The sequence below is a fragment of the Podarcis bocagei genome (genome assembly GCF_964188305.1).
Source record: "Podarcis bocagei genome assembly, chromosome: 11".
NCBI classification, from domain to species: Eukaryota; Metazoa; Chordata; class Lepidosauria; order Squamata; family Lacertidae; genus Podarcis; species Podarcis bocagei.
This window is the reverse complement of record NC_138136.1, coordinates 54,945,110-54,965,645: the sequence shown is the minus strand read 5'-3', so window position 1 is coordinate 54,965,645 and position 20,536 is coordinate 54,945,110. Positions and strand designations below refer to the sequence as shown.

At 45.0% G+C, this 20,536-nt stretch overlaps 1 protein-coding gene across 4 annotated transcripts in view; it reads right to left on the bottom strand.

Moving 5' to 3' along the window:
• The window catches only part of MYO5B (myosin VB), a 298,226-nt gene that overhangs the window by 110,952 nt on the left and 166,738 nt on the right, over positions 1–20,536 (bottom strand). For all 4 annotated transcript variants that reach the window (XM_081212616.1, XM_081212615.1, XM_081212617.1 and 1 more), the window contains exons 8-11: positions 15,315–15,422; positions 13,940–14,049; positions 10,017–10,282; positions 754–835 (exon numbers count right to left, since the gene is read on the bottom strand). In XM_081212616.1, coding sequence (XP_081068742.1) covers positions 754–835; positions 10,017–10,282; positions 13,940–14,049; positions 15,315–15,422 — 566 coding nt within the window. The remainder of the gene's footprint in view (positions 1–753; positions 836–10,016; positions 10,283–13,939; positions 14,050–15,314; positions 15,423–20,536) is intronic.

Genomic DNA, 20,536 nt, shown 5'->3' with positions numbered 1-20,536 from the left:
GCTAGGGCAAGGGGGGCGGTTATCTGTTGTGGGGAGGGTGTTCCTTGCTTTCTTCACCTGTATTTCATTTGTTATGGAGGAGGGGAAGGGGAAATTGAAATAGTGTTGCCTGCTTTTTGTGGGGGAGAAGGGTTGACAGAGCATAAACACCATTTCTTCTCTTAAATGTATATTTAGTAGTGTCCACATTCAGCAAGGCTGGAAAAACTTTTTTTATATATATTAAAAAAATAGGGTGGGAAAACTTTTATTAGTCAGGCCATTAGATAGTTGGGAACTCTGAGAGCTTCCTGCTGTTGCAAACCACTGTGGTATTTATGATACAGTGGCTTATAAATATTTTTTTATAAGTAAATAAAACAAATACATGCAGTCTCTGGATCTGGGAGATGATTAAATACATTTTCAGCTACAATTTAGATACAAGCTACTCTTCCTCACAGGAGTAAACCCCATTGAAACCAATGGACCATTATGTTAAGCAAGCATGCAAAAGATTATAGACCCACCATGAATACTGAGGGCTTGTCTGTAATTTTAAGATGATAAATAATACATCCTGTTTTCAGCGAAAACAAAACAACCTCACCTGAAAGAAAAAGCCTGTTGTGTGGTAAAAATGTAATGTGGTTGGAGACCCCCTTGCCATCTTTTACACATATTAAAAAAATATTTGCTTTTCTATCTATCCCTCTTCACCACATTTCCAGACAATGTCACTGTGGAAAAATAAAAACTATAAACCCAAATTACCGAGTTGAACTGCTGCTGTAGCTTTTCATTGGCATAATTGATGCAGAATTGTTCAAAGCTGTTCACTTCGAAAGTTTCAAACCTGGAAACCGAAACAACATTCTCAGGTCAAGGCTACACAGAACCATTTCTAACATCTGAGTTTGTAGTTACATTTTAATCGTTTGATTTTTATTTTTTGGGAAGCCACCCTGGGTAGATAGATAGATAGATAGATAGATAGATGATAGATAGATAGATAGATAGATAGATAGATAGATAGATAGATAGAACTTTATTTGCATTAGCCAATGGCCATAGCAACAGTAAAACATTACAGTACACACAGAAAAGGAAATTTGATGTAAGAGCACAATTTAAAGTCCTGAATCAGCCGTCAGTTAGTGGCCCTTACTCTGATTGCCCCTGTTATGAACCTAGCAACCTTTGCTGCTATCTGCTCATTTTGATCTGATATTGTGGCAGTGGTTGAGCGCCCTGGGATGGTTAGTACGAATGGGGTGATGCTCTCGTTCCTCAGGTCTTTGTAGGGAGTACAGGACAGGAGGACGTGTGCCGCTGTTTCGGTGCTACCATCTCCACAGGGGCAAAGACGTTTCTCAGACGGGATCTTTTGGAATCGACCCTCAAGTACCGCAGATGGCAAAACATCCAGTCTTGCAAGTGTAAAAGCAGGTCTGCATTTTGGGATAAGACGTTTGTGCAGATATGGGGCCAGAGAATCAAAATGGAGAGGTGGAAACTGAACATATCAAGGACAGAATTTCCTTATAGAGGCCAGCTTGTTCTGATGCTCGATATCTTTTAGACACTGACCAATTAGACGGTTTGCTTTAGTAGGGGCCACCCTGGGAATATGAGGCCCCCACTGTGCTTCTCTCTCTCTCTCTCTCTCTCTCTCTCTCTCTCTCTCACACACACACACACACCTCTCTACACCTCCTTCCTGAAGGTACGTCCTCTACCGCCTCAGGATACTGGGCTACAAGGGTCATTGGCCTGATCCAATACGGCTCTTATGTTCTGAATGACCTAAACCAGTGTTTCCCAAACTTTTTTGGGCAACGGCACACCTGTTTACTGAAAAAAAATCTCGCGGCACACCACCATTAAAGCCCCACCCCGTGACGTCAGCGCGCAGCGTCACGCCGGGAGGGACGCACGAAAGTGAAAGTTTTTTCCCTCCCCCCTCAGTCCCTCGCTCGGAATTCAGCTCGTTTGGGGCATCGCTCCGGCTGCTCCCTCTCCCGCCGCGCAGGAGCGATGCCTCTCTCTGGCTCTCCCTCCGCGCAGGCTGAGGGAGGGAGGGAGGTGCGCGTGTGACCCGTCTCTGCTGGGAGACCAAACCCAGCGAGGCAGAGTCGCGCGGAGGCGCCCAGGCAGCGCTGCCGGCTGCGAGGAGGAGCGCCAGGCAGCAGCAGGAGGCGCGGCCTCTCCTCGCCGCCGCCGCCCCGCCTCTCGCCGCCCGACTCGCCCGCCTCCCTCCAGGCATCTCGCGGCACACCAGCCGATGTCTCACGGCACACTCATGTGCCGCGGAACACCGGTTGGGAAACACTGACCTAAACATCTAAATAAGCACCACCTTTCTCTCTGTCGCTGTCTCCCTCCCTCCCTCCCTCTCTCCCTCTGCATTTATTGCTGGGAAAGAAGAAGGCAAAAACATGAGCTTCTTTCTATTCAATTAATAAAGCTTTTGAGAAGATAAAAAGGCAGCTAAGGCAGAACACTTCCACTGGACCATAAAGATAAAGGGCTTAAAATGTATTTTTGTTGTCATTTTTTAAGGGCTGCATTTGTAACTCTCCAGTCTCTGCAATCTTGTTATTTAATACAGGCGGCATTCAGTTAAAAATGTCCCCCAATTTTCCCGATTTTATCAGATTAAGAGCTCCTCTATTGTCATATATAACAGCTTAACTCTAACAGAGCAAGAGAACTGAAGGCTTAAGATAAAACCATTGGCTTAAGATAAAACCATTAACTTTTACAGTTTGTAAGTGTGCTGCTCCAATGGAAATCCATTCCCCCCCCCATTTTGAGGTCGATTAAGGAAATTTCTGCTCAAAGACTCAGATTTAGGCTGTTAAAAATGTATTTGTGATATTGTGATTTCAGCATGCAGCCTAAAAATTGGGAAATGAACTGTCCCTTTGTCTCCATGAATGAAGGCACAAATACGGAATACAAGATGTTTTCCTATGATGTAGGATGAACCAGAGATTTCAGAAGAGCAGCTCTTCCAAAGGCATGTCTCATCTGGCATATTATTTTCCAGAATGTCCAATGCCTCTGGAAAGACCATGAACACAACAAAGTATATGCTCTGATAGTCTCTACATTAGACTACTGCAATGCGTTCTATGCAGGGCTGCCTCTGAAGACAGTTTGGAAACTTCAGCTGGTGCAGAATTCAGCAGCCAGGCTGCAAGACGGTTTCAGCATATAACGCCATCCTGGCCTGACTGCACTGGCTTCAAAACAGTTTCTGGGCCCAATTCAAAGTGCTGGTTTTGACCTATAAAGCCTTAAATGGCTCAGGACCACAGTGCCTCAAGGACCACCTCTCCTTATATGAACTGCCCCAGATCCTGAGATCATAATCTGAGTCCCTTCTTCGCGTGCCTCCTTCATTAGAAGTCCGAAGGGTGGCAACATGAGAATGGGCCTTTTCTATGTGGGGACCAATTAACGCTTGTTGGCTTTCAAGAAGCTCTGTGAAAATGATTGATAGAAATGTTGCTTAAAAGAGATGATAAGACTAAGATTGTTAAAGCGCAATATAAACTTAAGAAATGCGAGTGGAGTCTCCTTCTTTGGAGGTCTTTAAGCAGAGGCTTGACAACCATATGTCAGGAGTGCTCTGATGGTGTTTCCTGCTTGGCAGGGGTTGGACTCGATGGCCCTTGTGGTCTCTTCCAACTCTATGATTCTATGATTCTATGAGTAATTGTGATAATATGGAAATTGTCAGATAGGCTGGGGGAAGTCTAAAAGATGTAGATGTTAGAAATGGATGTAAAATATGGATGGAATGTATATTGGAAAATGAATAAAAATTAATTATAAAAAAAAGAGAGAATGGGCCTTTTCTGTGGTGTCTCCCCATTTGTGGAATGCAATCCCCAAGGAGGCAAAATGTTTCTCTATAACCAGGCCTTTGGCTGACAGAATATTATACGGCCTTTAAAATGTGTTGTGGGAGAGGGGTTATTGGTTTGCTTTTGCTTTAGTATGTATTTTGTGTTCACATCTTGCAATTTCAATATTATGAACTGCCTTGTGATCTTCAGTTGAAGGGCGGTCCACAAAATAAACGAATAAATGAAATGGAGGCAGCGGCTCTCTCCCACTGCTTCTCCACAGCAATTAGTATTCACGGTCATTCTGCCTCTGATCCTGGAAGTATAACCATCAAGACTAGTAGACACTGATAGCCTTATCCCTGGTGAATTTGTTTAATCCCATTTTAAAGCCAACTAAATTGGTGGCCATCACCACATTCTGCTGACAGGGAGGACAAAACAACATTTCCTGCAATGACACATCAGCCCAAATCCGATGAGGACAGCCTGGGCAGCCAAATATATACGGTAACAAACTAAGTGAAAAACAGGCAGATGAAGGTGATGGACTACATGGAACTGGTGGAAATGAGTGGCAGAATCCGAGACCAGGGAGAAGAGTTGGTGGAAGAAGATTGGAAGAAATTTAAAGACTATTTACAGAAATATTGCAAAATTAATGAATGTTAGAATGATGTCAGAATGAAGTTAAGAGGTTTAAGCAGCAATGTTTTAAAGGTGTATGAAAAATGGATTATTAACAGGTGAGAACTCAAAGTTATATGATATTAAGTTAAAGGATTAAGATAAAAACAAAGAGGGAAAGAAATTGCTGAATTAACTAACTGAATTGGAATACAAAAAAGGGAGGTGTGAGGAGGTCAGGGAAGCAAGGATATGAATATATGACATGGAAAGATTGATGTGTTTTCTTTTTAAATGTTTTTTATTTTTTTCTGTATTTTTTATTTTTTCTTTTTCTTTTTGTCTTTTCTTCTAATCTTTTTATTTATGTAATTTTTTTCCTTTGAAAACTTAATAAATATCATTTTAAAAAAAACTAAGTGAAAAACAGAGTTTTACTTTTTCTTTCCGAACATAAACTGTAAACATCGGAAGTCGCCAGTCCTAGCCTCACCTCACACAACCCACCACCTCCCAGCCTCAGTTTCCCCATTTGCAATACTGAGATAGTAACAGCGATCCATCTTGCAGGATTGCCGTTACTGAGCAGGGCATTGTACAAAAATGTGTGAATAAAACGAACTTGCTTGCGCAAACTTCCTGCCCCATCTCTCTCCAACACCAGGGTCCCCTTCCAGATTGGGCCCACTATTCACAACAACAACAACACCATTCACACAATAGTTAACTGTGGGCATCTGACTGGCCACTCTGAGAACAGAATGCTGAAATACACGGGACTTTGGCTCTTATGCCCTTATGAATTCATACATGACACACAAAACACCAGAGTCAGGCTCAAGAGTACTTGTTAACACAGTGTGTGAAAACACCCTAAGGCTGGAAAGATTGTGGAGTTTTTAAAAGTAAGCTAGAGAGATGGTATTATAAAGCCTAAGCTACTAATTCCCCTTTTCTTCTTCTTTGTTGTCTGGCTGTTCTTTCTCAACAGAAACCCAAAGCACAGACATGCCAATTTTTAAAAAAAATTATAATGCATCCAGTCGTAGTTATAGCTCATCTTCTTCCAGATAAAAACAAAACCATGTACACAGGGGTTTATCCAATTTCATTCTCACAGCTACTAGGGCTAGGCTGAGAAAAGATTGACTGGGCCCAATGTCAGCCGAGGAGTTCCAAGACTGAGCAGGGATTTGAACCCAGATCTCCACAACACTAACAGCTACAGCACACCAACCTTCTGCAAAACAGAATTCTTTTCTTTTTATTTCTGAAAAAAATCAGAAGCTGCAATTATACACTCCCCAGGGAACCAAAACATTCTGCAGGATGAGTACTGGACTAAGTCTGAAGGAAGCATTGCTTATCATGAAAAATGTAAAGCCACAGAGATTTCAAATTGAAGATGAAAACAAAATCTTAAAAACATGTACAATTTGCCAAAATGTTTTAGCTTTCTGGAGTGTTGGGCATTTTTGAATCCTGGAAACACCTAGTAAGCTTAATAAGACACTGGCGGTTTTGCTGGAAAGCCATAACCAAAGGATCAGCCTGCCCACAAAGATTTGAAAAGATCCAACTGTCCGCAGTGTATGTTTCTCTATGCAGAAGATATGCTTAACTTTTGTCTTCCAAGCCCATTAGAAGCATTAAGAACATTAATAATTTACTTGCCTGGGGCTCGAGGGTTATAACTTCTGGTTTCAAAGCTGGAAAAACGGCCATGGAAAACTCAAGTAATTTAGTTCAAGACTTCTGCTTAACTCAACAGGCTACTTGACTTCCTGGGCACATGGTTATTTTATCAGAACTATATGTGGGCAACCTGTATCTTCTCAAGTTGCACGATGCCCTCAGGAACCTTCTGAGGGCAGACTGAACAACTTCTAAAGCTATGAAAACCACAGAGAAAGTCTGAAAGGCACAATCCAGGGAAACCCTGCGCTAAAAAAATAATAATAGAGGCTTCAAGTGAAAATCACGTTCCATTATATTTTACAATTTGTCAAGCTTTCTCACGATCTTTGATTAAGTGACTCCAGATTTTTAGCTGTTGGGAGGCAGTTCTAGGCCTGACTAAAATGTGTCAAATATGGCAGTTCTAGGCCTGACTAAAATGTGTCAAACATGAATTAAAACTCTCTCGCCAGGAGAATTCCACAAGCATTTCCATTTGGAACCTTAGCTTTGGACATGATGATGTATGATCCCTTGCCATATCCCCAAGATACATTTCAGTATATAACAAATTGAGGTGGGTAAAAATTCACTGCATGTACCAGGCCATGGCTGCATGCTGTTTGTGTTAATTTGCAGAAAGGCATGCAAATAAAGCATGCATACTAATGACAACGGTGCAGCCCATGATAAATTTTCACCATGGCCCATTGTGCTCAGCTTACTGTCCCTTTCCTCCTGCCATAAGAACACAAGCCCTGTTGTTTCAGGAAGCTTTTAATGTTTGCTGCTGTATTACCTTTCTCGCCCTGACCTAGCCACTGTGATTCATGCGACGGTCACCTCCAGGCTTGACTACTGTAATTCACTCTACGTGGGGCTGCCCTTGAGACTGACCCAGAAACTCCAGTAGGTGCAGAATGCTGCAGTGAGACTCCTTACGGGGTCCTCACCATGGGATCACATTCACCCAGTGCCAGTGGCGTAGTGTGGGTTCTCAGCACCCGGGGCAAGGCAAGTAATTTGCGCCCCCTAACCCGTGGATTTTAGCACTCGAGTCTCTTCCGTGCCCCCCCAGATGTTGCGCCAGGTGCAGCAGGCCCCCCTGCACCCCCCACGCTATGCCACTGCTCCCACCACAAGTCTTCAGGACAGCCATCCGAAGGCTGGCGCGGGGAGAAGGTCTCTCCGCCCCACCGCCAGGCTTCGGAGCAGCCTTCCGAAGGCTGGCGCGGGGAGAAGGTCTCTCCGCCCCACCGCCAGGCTTCGGAGCAGCCTTCCGAAGGCTGGTGCGGAGAGAAGGTCTCTCCGCCCCACCGCCAGGCTTTGGAGCAGCCTTCCGAAGGCTGGTGCGGGGAGAAGGTCTCTCCGCCCCACTGCCAGGCTTCGGAGCAGCCATCCGAAGGCTGGCGCGGGGAGAAGGTCTCTCCGCCCCACCGCCAGGCTTCGGAGCATCCTTCCGAAGGCTGGCGGCGGGAGGAGGTCTCTCCGCCCCACCACCAGCCTTCGGAGGAGGTCCGAGGACAGTGGGGTTCCTGCTTCCTCGAGGAGGGCTGGCCAAACGCACCCCCCAAATGTTGCGCCCGGTGCGGCCGGCACCCCTGGCACCCCCCACGCTACGCCACTGCCCAGTGCTATACCAGCTGCACTGGCTCCCGGTGGAGTACAGGGTCAGGTTTAAGGTGCTGGTTTTAACCTTTAAAGCCCTACACAGCCTAGGACCCTCGTACCTATGGGACCGCCTCTCCTGGTATGTCCCACGGAGGACCTTACGGTCTTCAAACAAAAACATCTTGGAGATCCCGGGCCACAGAGAGGTTAGGCTGGCCTCAACCAGAGCCAGGGCTTTTTTGGCCGTGGCCCCGATCTGGTGGAACGCTCTGTCACAAGAGCCTAGGGCCCTGCGGGACTTGACATCTTTCCGCAGGGCCTGCAAGACAGAGCTGTTCCACCAGGCCTTTGGCCAAGGCACAGTCTGACCCCCTCTCTCCTTCTGTAATCCTCATGGAACCCTAGCCCAATGGTTGCCATTAATTTGATTCTGAATTGATTTTAGAATGTATTTCAATTAATTGACTGTTATTTTATGTAAACTGTGCTATTTTTACTGTTGTTAGCTGCTCTGAGCCAGGCTTTGGCTGGGGAGAGTGGGATATAAATAAAAATTTATTATTTTTATATTTTTATGTTGTTGTTGTTGTTGTTGGAAGCTGGCTGGGGCAACCCAGTCGGAAGGGTGTTGTATGATAAATAGATTATTATTATAAGAAGAGCCGAAGACCCATTTAGTCCGGCTTTCCTGTTCTCACAGTGGCCAACTAGGTTCTTCTGGAGAGGCCAGCGGGACGCAACTGGGCTCCACTGCTTCGTTTCTGCGATTTGTGTCTATGCGGACGTATCATTAGAGAAGAGGTGCAACAACGAGAGACGACAGCAGCTAATTCTCACCAGCATCCCTAGCAGATAAAGCTCTTTTGCTGAAGAGATCATATTCCTGACGTTTGCTGGCAAAGCTCATTGCACCGAAGCGTCTCTTTGATCAATTAAACGATGCCACTTAGCCCAGTTTTTCTTTTTTTAGGGCAGTGATTCCCAAACCCCTTCTCTGACAAATAGGCATAAGCACCAGATGGTGGGTGAAGAAAATGAATTTCACACTAATAGACACCCCCTTGCCTAACTTAATCTTTCATGGGTATTAGCCTTCAGTTCAGATTCCTGTTCTCAGCTCAGATTCCTCTGACTGGCAAGCTTTTTTTTCTTTCCTTTTTGCATTGGTCTTATGCCTCTCTCTTTTTTTCCTGTGTCGCTAATAGCTTTTGGCTTGTCAAACCTCCATCCTTGGCAGGGGAAACTCTCTCTGAAATCAAGAGAACTTGTACGGATTTATTAGGTTACTTAAAAAAAAAAAAATCCTTCAATTTTTACACCTCTTTTGTCCCATTGATCAAGGAATTGGAACATCTCTTCTGTGACAAAAGGATAAAGAAGTTGGGTTGTTTTTTGTTTTAGGGAAATAGTGATGATGGGAGATGGTCCATGGAGACAAAGTGGATATGATTATGAATGATGTGGACAAAGGAATATTTTCTTTCTGCACTCATAAAACCAGGACTTGGGGTCACCCAAACAAAGTATGATTGACAACAGAGGCAAGTCAGACAAAAGGAAGCACTTATTCACACCATGATTAACTTACGGAACTCACTGCCACAGTATGTGGTGCTGAACGCTAGCTTAGTTGTTTTTTTAAAGGATACAATTGGAACCTCCATTAATCAAGACATAATCAAGACATGACTAACACTGTTGGAAACAGAGGGCTGTACTACCTCACAGGACTGTTGTAAGGTAAAGGTAAAGGGACCCCTGACCATTAGGTCCAGTCGTGGCCGACTCTGTGGTTGCGGTGCTCATCTCGCTTTATTGGCCAAGGGAGCCAGCATACAGCTTCCGGGTCATGTGGCCAGAATGACTAAGCCACTTCTGGTGAACCAGAGCAGCGCATGGAAATGCCGTTTACCTTCCCACTGGAGTGGTACCTATTTATCTACTTGCACTTTGATGTGCTTTCGAACTACTAAGTTGGCAGGAGCTGGGACTGAGCAACGGGAGCTCACCCCTTCTGATCAGCAAGCCCTAGGCTCTGTGGTTTAACCCACAGCACCACCCGCCTCCCTTTCATTTGAGTAACCCTCCTTAAAAGTGCTATATAAATTCTGCCAAGTATTACTGTTATGTTTTCCTGCATGGATAAGCAAACAGCCACCCCATCAGCACACACGGATCTAACCATTTTGCAAATTGCAATGCAAACCATCTCAAGCGTCCAGCGGAAACCTTGTCCTGGCAAATGAAAACAAGCTTTCTGCCTACCCGTAAATGTCCAGCACCCCGATAAACGAATGCTGCTTGACAGTGGTGTGCAGGGCCTTGTTGATGTGCTGCACAATCCAGTTGAACAGCTGGGCATAAATGTGCTTGGCCAGCGCATTCCTGGCGTTCACAACCTGCTGGACAGACATGTTCTTGATATAGGTCTCCGAAGTGGTGACCAGCTTCCGATGGCAGAGCCAGTGCTCCATTTGGCTGTGCTCTACTCCCAGCAATCTGCAAAAATTATGCAGGTGTTCATCCTGTTTCTAGGATATAAAGAAAGACATCCAATTCAGCAAAGCATGCGATGGGGGACACGGACCAGATGACAAGAGCCCACCCGCCCCTCTGGTTAACGGGGGAAAGGAAGCGAGGGATGGAGGCTTCTGTTCTGAGAGCTGAAGCTCGCTTTGAGTGATGAAGCTTGTTTACAGAATTGCGCTCCCAGTTTCATTTATTCCAAATGAAGCAATGTCCAAATTCAGCTCATAAGGTCATCAAGGCTCTTAACAACCTCACTGCTATTTTAACCAGTCTCAGATTTGCCATATGCTGCTATTTTACCCCTGATTTCCCACCTCCTATTGGTGCAGTAATAAAGCTGCTGGCACATTTGCAAAGCTAAGCAGGGTCCGGTATGGCTTCCAAGTGGATGGCGGACCATGTGTTGAGATTCTTGCCTTGAGGGGGTTGGGCTAGATGACACTCGGGATCCCGTCCAACTCAACAGTTCTATGATTCTATGTAGACCAGTGGTGGGCCAAAGGTGGGTTGGGATCTACTAGAGAACCTCTGGGTAGATTAGCAAAGTATCTTACTTCCAAATACAGTCATGCCTCGGGTTACAGCTGCTTCAGGTTGCATTTTTTTGGGTTACAGACTGCCGAAACCCGGAAGTATCGGAATGGGTTACTTCTGGGTTTCAGCAGTCGCACATGCGCAGAAGTGCTAATTTGCGCTTTGTGCATGCGCAGATGCGCCGCTGCAGGTTGCGAATGTGCATCCCGAACGGACCACGTTTGCAACCCGAGTGTCCACTATATTTAAAAACATGACCTCTCCACACCCTGTGACCAATTAGATAACGGAAATGAAGAACGTTTACTATGGTGCCCTCCTTTCAACAGTGTTTGCTTTTCATGCCTATTCCATCACCACTTCCTTTGGAAAACCTGCCTCATACTTCTATTTTGGAAAATGAGGAGGAAAAGCAGCAGGAGGAGAGTTACCGTATTTTTCGCTCTATGGCGCGCACTTTTCCCCTCCAAAAATGAAGGGGAAATGTGTGTGCGTCCTATGGAGCGAATGCAGGCTCCTTGGCTTCAGCGATGGCAACGCGAAGCCTCCAAAGTGTAGAGGGAGTGCTCCCTCCGCGTTTCGGAGGCTTCGCGTTGCTTTCGCTGAAGCCTGGAGAGCGAGAGGGGTCGGTGCGCACCGACCCCTCTCACTCTCCAGACCTCTGGGATAGCCGCCTGAAGCCTTTGAAGTGCAGCACGAGTTCCCGCTGTGCTCCGCAGGCTTCAGGTTCCTTTCGCTGAAGCCAGGAGAGTCTTGCTCTCCCGGCTTCAGAAAAAGGATCCCAAAGCCTCATTAGTGCAGCGGGAACTTGCCGCAGTGGAAATGACGCAGGTGGAAAAAGAGCGAAAAATACGGTACTTTCCATTGCTTATTCCCAGAGCAAGCATAGCTTTAAACACCCCTTGCTTTACAATGGCATACACCTACAACTAGGATCAAGGTCAATTTGAGCCGCACACTTATTTAACCCTGAGAAACTGCATGTTAGTAAAAAAATTGGGCAGCCAGCAATTTTAAAACAGGGACCATGCCTTGAACTGAGCAAGGGCTGAAGGGTCAGGAATGTGGGTCTGTGCCACATGCCTCAAGGCAATACCTCCTAACCTGACTGTGAACTGAGGCACCACTCAAGTTTTTGCCATGTGCTCCTTGGCAATTGACTGCCATACCCAAGCCAGAGCAGAGACAAATAGCCCATTGGGACTGTTGCTCCCCTGTAAGAAGTTGTGAGTGGAGGGCCACACAAAGCCAATCTCTTCTCTACACAATCACATTCTGTTACACCAGGTTGCCTCATCACTAATTAAATGAGTTAACAGACGGCTCTAGCGTCACAGAGCTGCACTTACATTTTAATTAAATAACACCAATGATATTAAGGGAAGACAACGCTACAAGAGAAGATTTGTTTATGTACCCAATTGATCAAAGCCCTGAAATTAAAACAGCCCATCTCTTGGGTAACAGCGACACTGCAAAAGCACATTTTGATATTTTAATTAAAGCAGAAAACGTCCCTGAAACAGGACGTCACAATGGCCACAGATTTCACAGAGTGCTACTATCGCGTTTATATGATTGTATTCGTACTGCCTTGAATAAGAAACAGGTAAGAGAAGAAAGGGGAACTGCTAGTACACCTTTTTTTTTAGATGTGTTACTCATGAGCTTGTGTTTTCTTCAGGCATTATTTTGATTTGGGAGGTACAGATGCTGCTCTAAGGACCAGCACACTCTGAATACTTTCCTCATGCTTAACCTACAGGTTTCCTTCTTTCCTTTTTCCTTTCTCCTTCTGTGATGGGACTCCTATTTGGGGACTTCCCTGGCTTTTTTCTGGCCCAGGTAGGACCAGTCTGAATAGTTGGCCTTGGGGAAGATTTGACGTTTTCATCCCCCCAAAAGTTTTTGATTTGAGTTTCTATTGAAATGAGGCTGCATTTTAATGTTGTATTTTAATCTTGTTTTTAAGTTGTATCTTAATCAATTGTTTGATAACTGGTGTTAACCGCCCTGAGCTCTGTCTTCGCTGGGGGTGGGGGTGGGGTATAAATAAAATTTATTTATTATTATTATTATTATTATTATTATTATTATTATTATTATTATTATTATTATTCGAGTCTTCGGTTCTCTAACTGCACAGCTAAAATTAGCTGCTCCCCAGACTTATAGAATCCCAGCACTGCAGAGTTGGAAGGTACCCTGAGGGTCTTCTAGTCCAACCCCCTGCAACGCAGAAATATTTTGCCCAGCGGGGGCTTGAACCCACGACCCTGGGATTAAGAATCACATGCTCTACCGACTGAGCTATCCCACAAGCTTAGGCAAGTGGGAGAGCTGTAGCACAATACCGAAAGAGCCCTAAACTACCGTATTTTTCGCTCTATAAGACGCCAGACCATAAGACGCACCTAGTTTTTGGAGGAGGAAAACAAGAAAAAAAATATTCTGAATCTCAGAAGCCAGAACAGCAAGAGGGATCGCTGCGCAGTGAAAGCAGCAATTCCTCTTGCTGTTCTGGCTTCTGGGATAGCTGCGCAGCCTGCATTCGCTCCATAAGATGCACACACATTTCCCTTACTTTTTAGGAGGGAAAAAGTGAGTCTTATAGAGCAAAAAACACGGTATTTTATCAAGAATTTGGGGACAAAACAAATGGCACAAATGGCCTCTTCCATGTTTACCGTATTCCTGATTGTTTTAAACTGTTTTTAATACAGTGGTACCTTGGGATGCGAACGGGATCCGTTCCGGAGCCCTGTTCACATCCCAAACGGAACTCAAGACACGACGGCGCGTCTGCACATACGCGGGTTGTGTTTCACTGCTTCCGTGCATGATGTCATTTTGAGTGTCTGCACATGCGCAAGCGGCGAAACCCGGAAGTAACACCCTCCATTACTTCCGGGTTGCCGTGGAGCGCAACTCGAACGCGCTCAACCCGAAGCACGTTCAACTCGAGGTATGACTGTATTGTTTTTAATTGTTGTGACATGTCCTGGGGCCTCAGGGTGAAGGACAGGTAATTAATTAATTAATTGTTACCATTATTATTATTATTATTATTATTATTATTATTATTATTATTTATAACAACAGCAGCAACAACACAGAGAACTTACTGATATACTGGAGGATTCTCCATCACGTTCTGGTTGAAGGTCCACATTTCCTAAGTGCAGGATAGCGGCGAGTATCTTAAAAATGGCTAACTGATGGGAATCCTTCACTCCTGAAAGAAACAACCAATATCCAGTTTTCACAGAGGGAATGTGCCTGGAGAATTGCTTTCACGTGGCTGCAGGAGATCTATAGGGTTTGATTCCTGTTCCTTCCCTAAGAACCTCAGCCTTAAAATAACAGCAGTAACAACATCCCTATTTCCAGCTCTCCTGGTTCCAAGCATATGCATGAATGTGTGGGCAATGCCTGTTCGAATCTCAAGTCAGAGAAGGGCCTGAATTAATTTTTGGTATCTCGGGGGTAATATAGCACCACCCACTATGCAAAGCAAAACAAGACTTATACAAAATAAGAGAAATTGTGATATCCTGCCCAGTTTGCATAATCTATACAGGGGACAGAAACCAATTCAATGGTGCAAAATTTGGAATAACAGGTGCAAAATTGCTGTTGGACAACAACTCCCATCATCCATCGCTAGCAGCACCAGTGGTCAGGGATGATGGGAACTGTAGTCCAATAACAGTTGGGGACCCAAGTTTGTGAAACACTGATAGGCAACCACTATTGGGCTAGATCAGGCATAGGCAAACTTGGCCCTCCAGATGTTTTGGGACTACAACTCGCATCATCCCTTGCTAACAGGACCAGTGGTCAGGGATGATGGGAATTGTAGTCCCAAAACATCTGGAGGGCCGAGTTTGCCTATGCCTGGGCTAGATGGATCAACACTCGGATTCAGCACAAACCAAAATGGATTGATTAATCGGCACAAATATGTGTATAAGTAAATAATTTTTTGAAGAAAAAGCATATATAATATTTTTAAACAATACCTGCACATATTCCAGAAGCACCATCTTAGAAGCATTTCCTACCTTGCAGGAAACTAGGGTGTTGGTGTGAATACCTCTTCTCAGCCATAGATTTTTGCAAACACTTTTATTAAAATGAATTAACAAACTTGCAATCTGATTAAAAATCTTTGGAGTGAATCATCTACTAATTTAACCAATTCATTGACTAGCATGGCTACATCAATTGCCATGTCGAGGAAAGCACGAATAGCTATATGCCTGCAAAGCATTATTCAAATTAAATAGGTAGACAAGCAAGGTAAAGCTGACTAAGTTTGTGTGTTTGGGTGTGTTGCGGTTGCATGCAAGTACACACCCACACCCAAATGCCTTCAAGGCTCATGAGATCACATTAAAACTCCTGAAGGGTTATGCAGCGCCTTCTGCACAGGACAGCCATATCATCCAAATGTTCCACTGGGAAACCATCCAAGTCATCTTTTAAACAATCCCTTACCAAGCAGAGTGAAGGCATGCCTGGTTTTCTCAAAGTCGTCTGCGTCATCCACTCCTTCGATGGATGTGTCTCCTCCCAAAGAGGTGTACAAAAAGTTTTCGGCAGGCACTGGGGGGAAAGAAACAGAGAGCGTCGGTTTGTAAAAGCGAAACACTGCCGGACTTCAGCTCCAGCAATGGCCAGCGATGATGGGAATCTCAGTTCAGTCACATCTGGATGGAGAAAGGTTCCCCACGTGTGTGCTAAATCGTATTGAGTTTGACGTACTTCTAGTGCAGGCTTCCTCAACCTGTGGGTCCCCAGAGGTTGTTGGACTACAACTCCCATCACCCCTAGCTAGCAAGGCCAGAGCTCAGGAATGATGGGAGTTGTAGTCCAACAACATCTGGGGACCCACAGGTTGAGAACCGCTGTAATCTAATGCAGTGTTCCCCAACCTTGGGCCTCCAGCTGTTTTTGGACTACAATTCCCATCATTCTTGACCACTGGTCTTGCTAGCGAGGGATGATGGGAGCTGTAGTCCAAAAACAGCTGGAGGCCCAAGGTTGGGGAACACTGATCTAATGCGTTGACTTGAAACTCCAGATCACACATATTGCTTTTCGCATCATGACTCGACTCCCAGAGCAGATACACTGGCTTTGTGGCAGCAGTCTCATGGGCACTTACTGCAGCAGGTGTGGTGTGGGTACGTCAGCAGGAATAATAATAATAAAAAGAAGAATAAGAACAACAACAACAACAACAAACAGATAACAAAGAAGAAGAAAAGGGGCATTAGTAACTTAGGCTTTATCATATAACAACAACAAAAACAATAATAATTATTTATTATTTATACCCCGCCCATCTGGCTGGGTTTCCCCAGCCACTCTGGGTGGCTTCCAACATAATATTAAAATCCAATAATCTATTGAACATTAAAAGCTTCCCTAAACAGGGCCGCCTTCCGATGTCTTCTAAAAATCTGGTAGTTGTTTTCCTCTGACATCTGGTGGGAGGGCGTTCCACAAGGCGGGTGCCACTACCGAGAAGGCCCTCTGCCTGGTTCCCTGTAACTTGCCTTCTCGCAGCGAGGGAACCACCAGAAGGCCCTTGGAGCTGGACCTCAGTGTCCGGGCAGAACGATGGGGGTGGAGCTGCTCCTTCAGGTATACTGAACCGAAGCCGTTTAGGGCTTTCAAGGTCAACACCAACACTGAATTGTCCTCAGAAACGTACTGGGAGCCACTGTAGGTCTTTCAAGACCGGTGTTATGTGGAACGCTCTATTGGCTCTCCGCACTGCCTCCTCGCTTCTTCCTGGTAAGTGGCAGCAACACTGCTGCTGAGAAGCTAGCATTGCCCCATAATGACTTAAGGAGAGCCTTGCAGGAGAAGCCCAATGGCCCATCTATTTTCAGCATCCTATTCTCAACCAGATGCCAGTGGAAAGCCTGCAAACAGGATTCAAGCCCAAGAGCACACTCGCCTCCTGTGGTTTCCAGAAACTGGCACAAGTCGCCCACGGGTGAGACAAATCGGTCTCAAGGTATACCATTGTTGTTGTTGTTTAGCCGTTTAGTCGTGTCCGACTCTTCGTGACCCCATGGACCAGAGCACGCCAGGCACTCCTGTCTTCCACTGCCTCCCGCAGTTTGGTCAGACTCATGTTTGTAGCTTCAAGAACACTGTCCAACCATCTCGTCCTCTGTCGTCCCCTTCTCCTTGTGCCCTCCATCTTTCCCAACATCAGAGTCTTTTCCTGGGAGTCTTCTCTTCCCATGAGGTGGCCAAAGTATTGGAGCCTCAGCTTCAGGATCTGTCCTTCCAGTGAGCACTCAGGGCTGATTTCCTTAAGAATGGATATGTTTGATCTTCTTGCAGTCCATGGGACTCTCAAGAGTCTCCTCCAGCACCATAATTCAAAAGCATCCATTCTTCGGCAATCAGCCTTCTTTATGGTCCAGCTCTCACTTCCATACATCACTACTGGGAAAACCATAGCTTTTACTATAGGGACCTTTGTTGTCAAGGTGATGTCTCTACTTTTTAAGATGCTGTCTAGGTTTGTCATTGCTTTTCTCCCTAGACAGCATCTTAAACCAGCTGGCATCTCAGACCAGGTGAGAGCTCTACCTGGTTTATCTTCATGGGCAAGTCAATACTTCATTCAAGCGGTACTGACTTCCTCTTAGTGTTGCCAGCATCTGAGAGAGGCTGTCCTTCAGAGTTTCAAGCAGTGTGGTGCCCTACCACCTCTTGAGGCAACACAGTCCAGAGTGGTTTGGAGGATTTCAAAACGGCACCTGAAGTGCGGTTTTCATCTTCAGTAACATTTACTCCAAATGGAGTGCAGCAATTTGCCATTTCCCATGACATGCTGATGGGGCTGTTCTGACCTGCCCCGTGGCTTCAAAACGAGTCAAGCTGAAATAACAGAAACATGCACACATCTTGCACTGGAGAACAAAAAGATTTCCAAGTTGGAAATTAAAAAAATAAACCCACAGTTTGTTTTTCGACTGCTGGCATATGGGCGTAAACCTTGGCTGCACTGCTTAAAATGTATATTTTCTACCTGATTATACACTAAAAAAACTTTTTTGTTTATGATTAGCTCAGTGGTTCTGCCTGATTAAGTGTGCTTCCAGTGAACTCCTCCTGAGGACAGCGAGCAAAGTCCTTTTCTTTCTAGCTTTCCGTTTTATCTCCCTCTAATCAAAACGGCATAGCTTTATTTGAAACTTTCACAGGGATTTAAACATCCATTTCAATATATGTTTCATGATGACTTGTGGGCCAAGTAGGGAGCCCTCAAGGGAAGAAGGAGGACTGCCAGAAAAAGCAGTGTTGTGTTTTTGTGAGTCCAGTGAAGGAAGGCATTTTAGCGCTTGTATAATGACTTCCCACACCTGTGAAACCTATGGACCAGTTAACAAATGAATGCCAGTGGGTGGAATTCTCAAGGATGGGTGAAAGGACGCAATGGAAAAGCATGTCATTTGAGGTAAGGTAGGGTGAGGGGAAAATATTCCTACTTACAGACTGCCCTTTTACCCTTTACCTTCACCATGGTGGGTCACAAGAATGTAAAAACAAAAGCAAATGACCAATAAATAAAACCACAGCTTATATTATCATTTATTTATTTAATAACTGCCTTCTTCGTTGGTCTCAAGACAATTTGCATACAAACAACTAAAACAGTACAAAAAACCATCAATTAATGATAGGTTTTCACACAATACAGAAACGGCACAGGCCTTTTAACCCAGCAGGAAAAGCTTACCAACGAACAAAAATATATTCAGCTGTTTCCAGAAAACCATAAAATAAAACCACAAAACCAAAGGCAAAGCAAAAAATAGGGGACAGAAAGACACTCAACCAACCAACGGCCTGGATAAAAGACTGTGTGGTGTTTTAATATAAGACGGATTACTCACACATGCAAGTCACACTCAATGTCTCAACCATCAAGAGACAGGCATGCTTGTGCCAGCTTGCCATAAATACTATGTCTCCAGTGGAGGAGCCATGTCAGGTCTACTCCAACAAACACAACAGAAAGTTTTATGGCACTTTCCACGAAAGCCTATCCTGATCTGTAGGTATCATACTATAGATAAAATTATAAGACGGTTGTCACGCTGCAGTTCACATAGCTACCAACAGGTGGCCATGGCAACTCCCACATGACAACAGACCGGCAGGCAGGCAAGCAAGCAAGCAAGCAAGCAGTGAGGGGCAGGGCAGCCAGCCCAGATGAGCTGTTTCAAGTAGAGTGGGAGGTTTGCAAACTGCTCTCTGAAGCACCTCCCTCCCTCCATTAAACATAGCTTGCCAATAAAGGAAAGCCAATAAAATATTAGATCACAGTCACTTTGTTTTCACGAGACTGTGTCTATTTGTGTGTTATGCACACACACGGAGTACATTGCCTATACAGTGGACGCTCGCATTGCGAACGTGATCCGTGCGGGAAGCACGTTTGCAACCCGCAGCGTTCACAACCCGCAGCGGCACTTCCGTGCACACCGCAATTCGACGCTTCTGTGCATGCGGAAGCGCCGAAACCCGGAAGTAACTCATTCTGGTACTTCTGGGTTCGGCGCAGTGCGCAACCTGAAATCACACAACCCAAAGCGTCTGTAACCGGAGGCATGACTGAAAAACAAAAGGGGACCCTTTAAAATTCACAGATGTGATTTTATGAAATTCATTGCAATTTATTCTCTGTGGCGATTTGCCATTCACTCCAAAGCATGTTCATACCAGCTACTTCCCCCCCATATTAATGTACAGTGGTACCTCGGGTTAAGTACTTAATTCATTCCGGAGGTCAGTACTTAACCTGAAACTGTTCTTAACCTGAAGCACTGCTTTAGCTAATGGGGCTTCCTGCTGCTGCCGTGCCACTGGAGCACAATTTCTGTTCTCATCCTGAAGCAAAGTTCTTAACCCGAGGTATTATTTCTGGGTTAGCAGAGTCTGTAACCTGAAGCGTATGAAACCTGAGGTACCAATGTACCTTTCCTCTCTTACACACTTGCTTCATATGCTCCATTCACATATCATTCTCTGTGCTACACACAGGCCCACGACTTTCTCTATTCATCCTTCCCTCATCCCTGTCTCTTCCCTGTTTCAGCCCCTCACAACTGCCTTGTCACTCTGAGCCTTTGAAGGAGAAATAGAATGCAAGGAAGAAGAAGAAGAAGAAGAAGAAGAAGAAGAAGAAGAAGAAGAAGAAGAAGAAGAAGAAATAAAATATATATTCTACTCTGCTTCAGGTCAATCTGCAAATTTTCACTGTTTTCCTTTCACTTATGGATGAGTTACACAGACACATTCACAAACATGCATGCAAAGAGAAAGCAGCTATATCCACATCTATATCCAAGAATGAGTCCTTGGTTTGATTTCATCGCAATTTCAAGCACAGCCTTTGAATGTTCGGTCAAAGGCTCTTTCTTGCCCCTGGAACAGAAAACGTGCCATTCTGAAACAAATGCTAAAACACCCACCAAGAGAAAAAGCCCAGCTGGAGGCCATAGAAGCTCTCTCATCTCAAAAGCTTTAGAGGAGAAAGAGAAAACACAAATATTCCCCATCCAGTTAAATGCCATGAGGGGGAATAGCCTCCTCATGCTCTCAGCTTTCTGTGATTTCTAGGTTCTTCCACAAAGTGTTTCCCCTCCGGACACTGGAGTTGAGAGCCTTAATAGAATAAAAGAGGC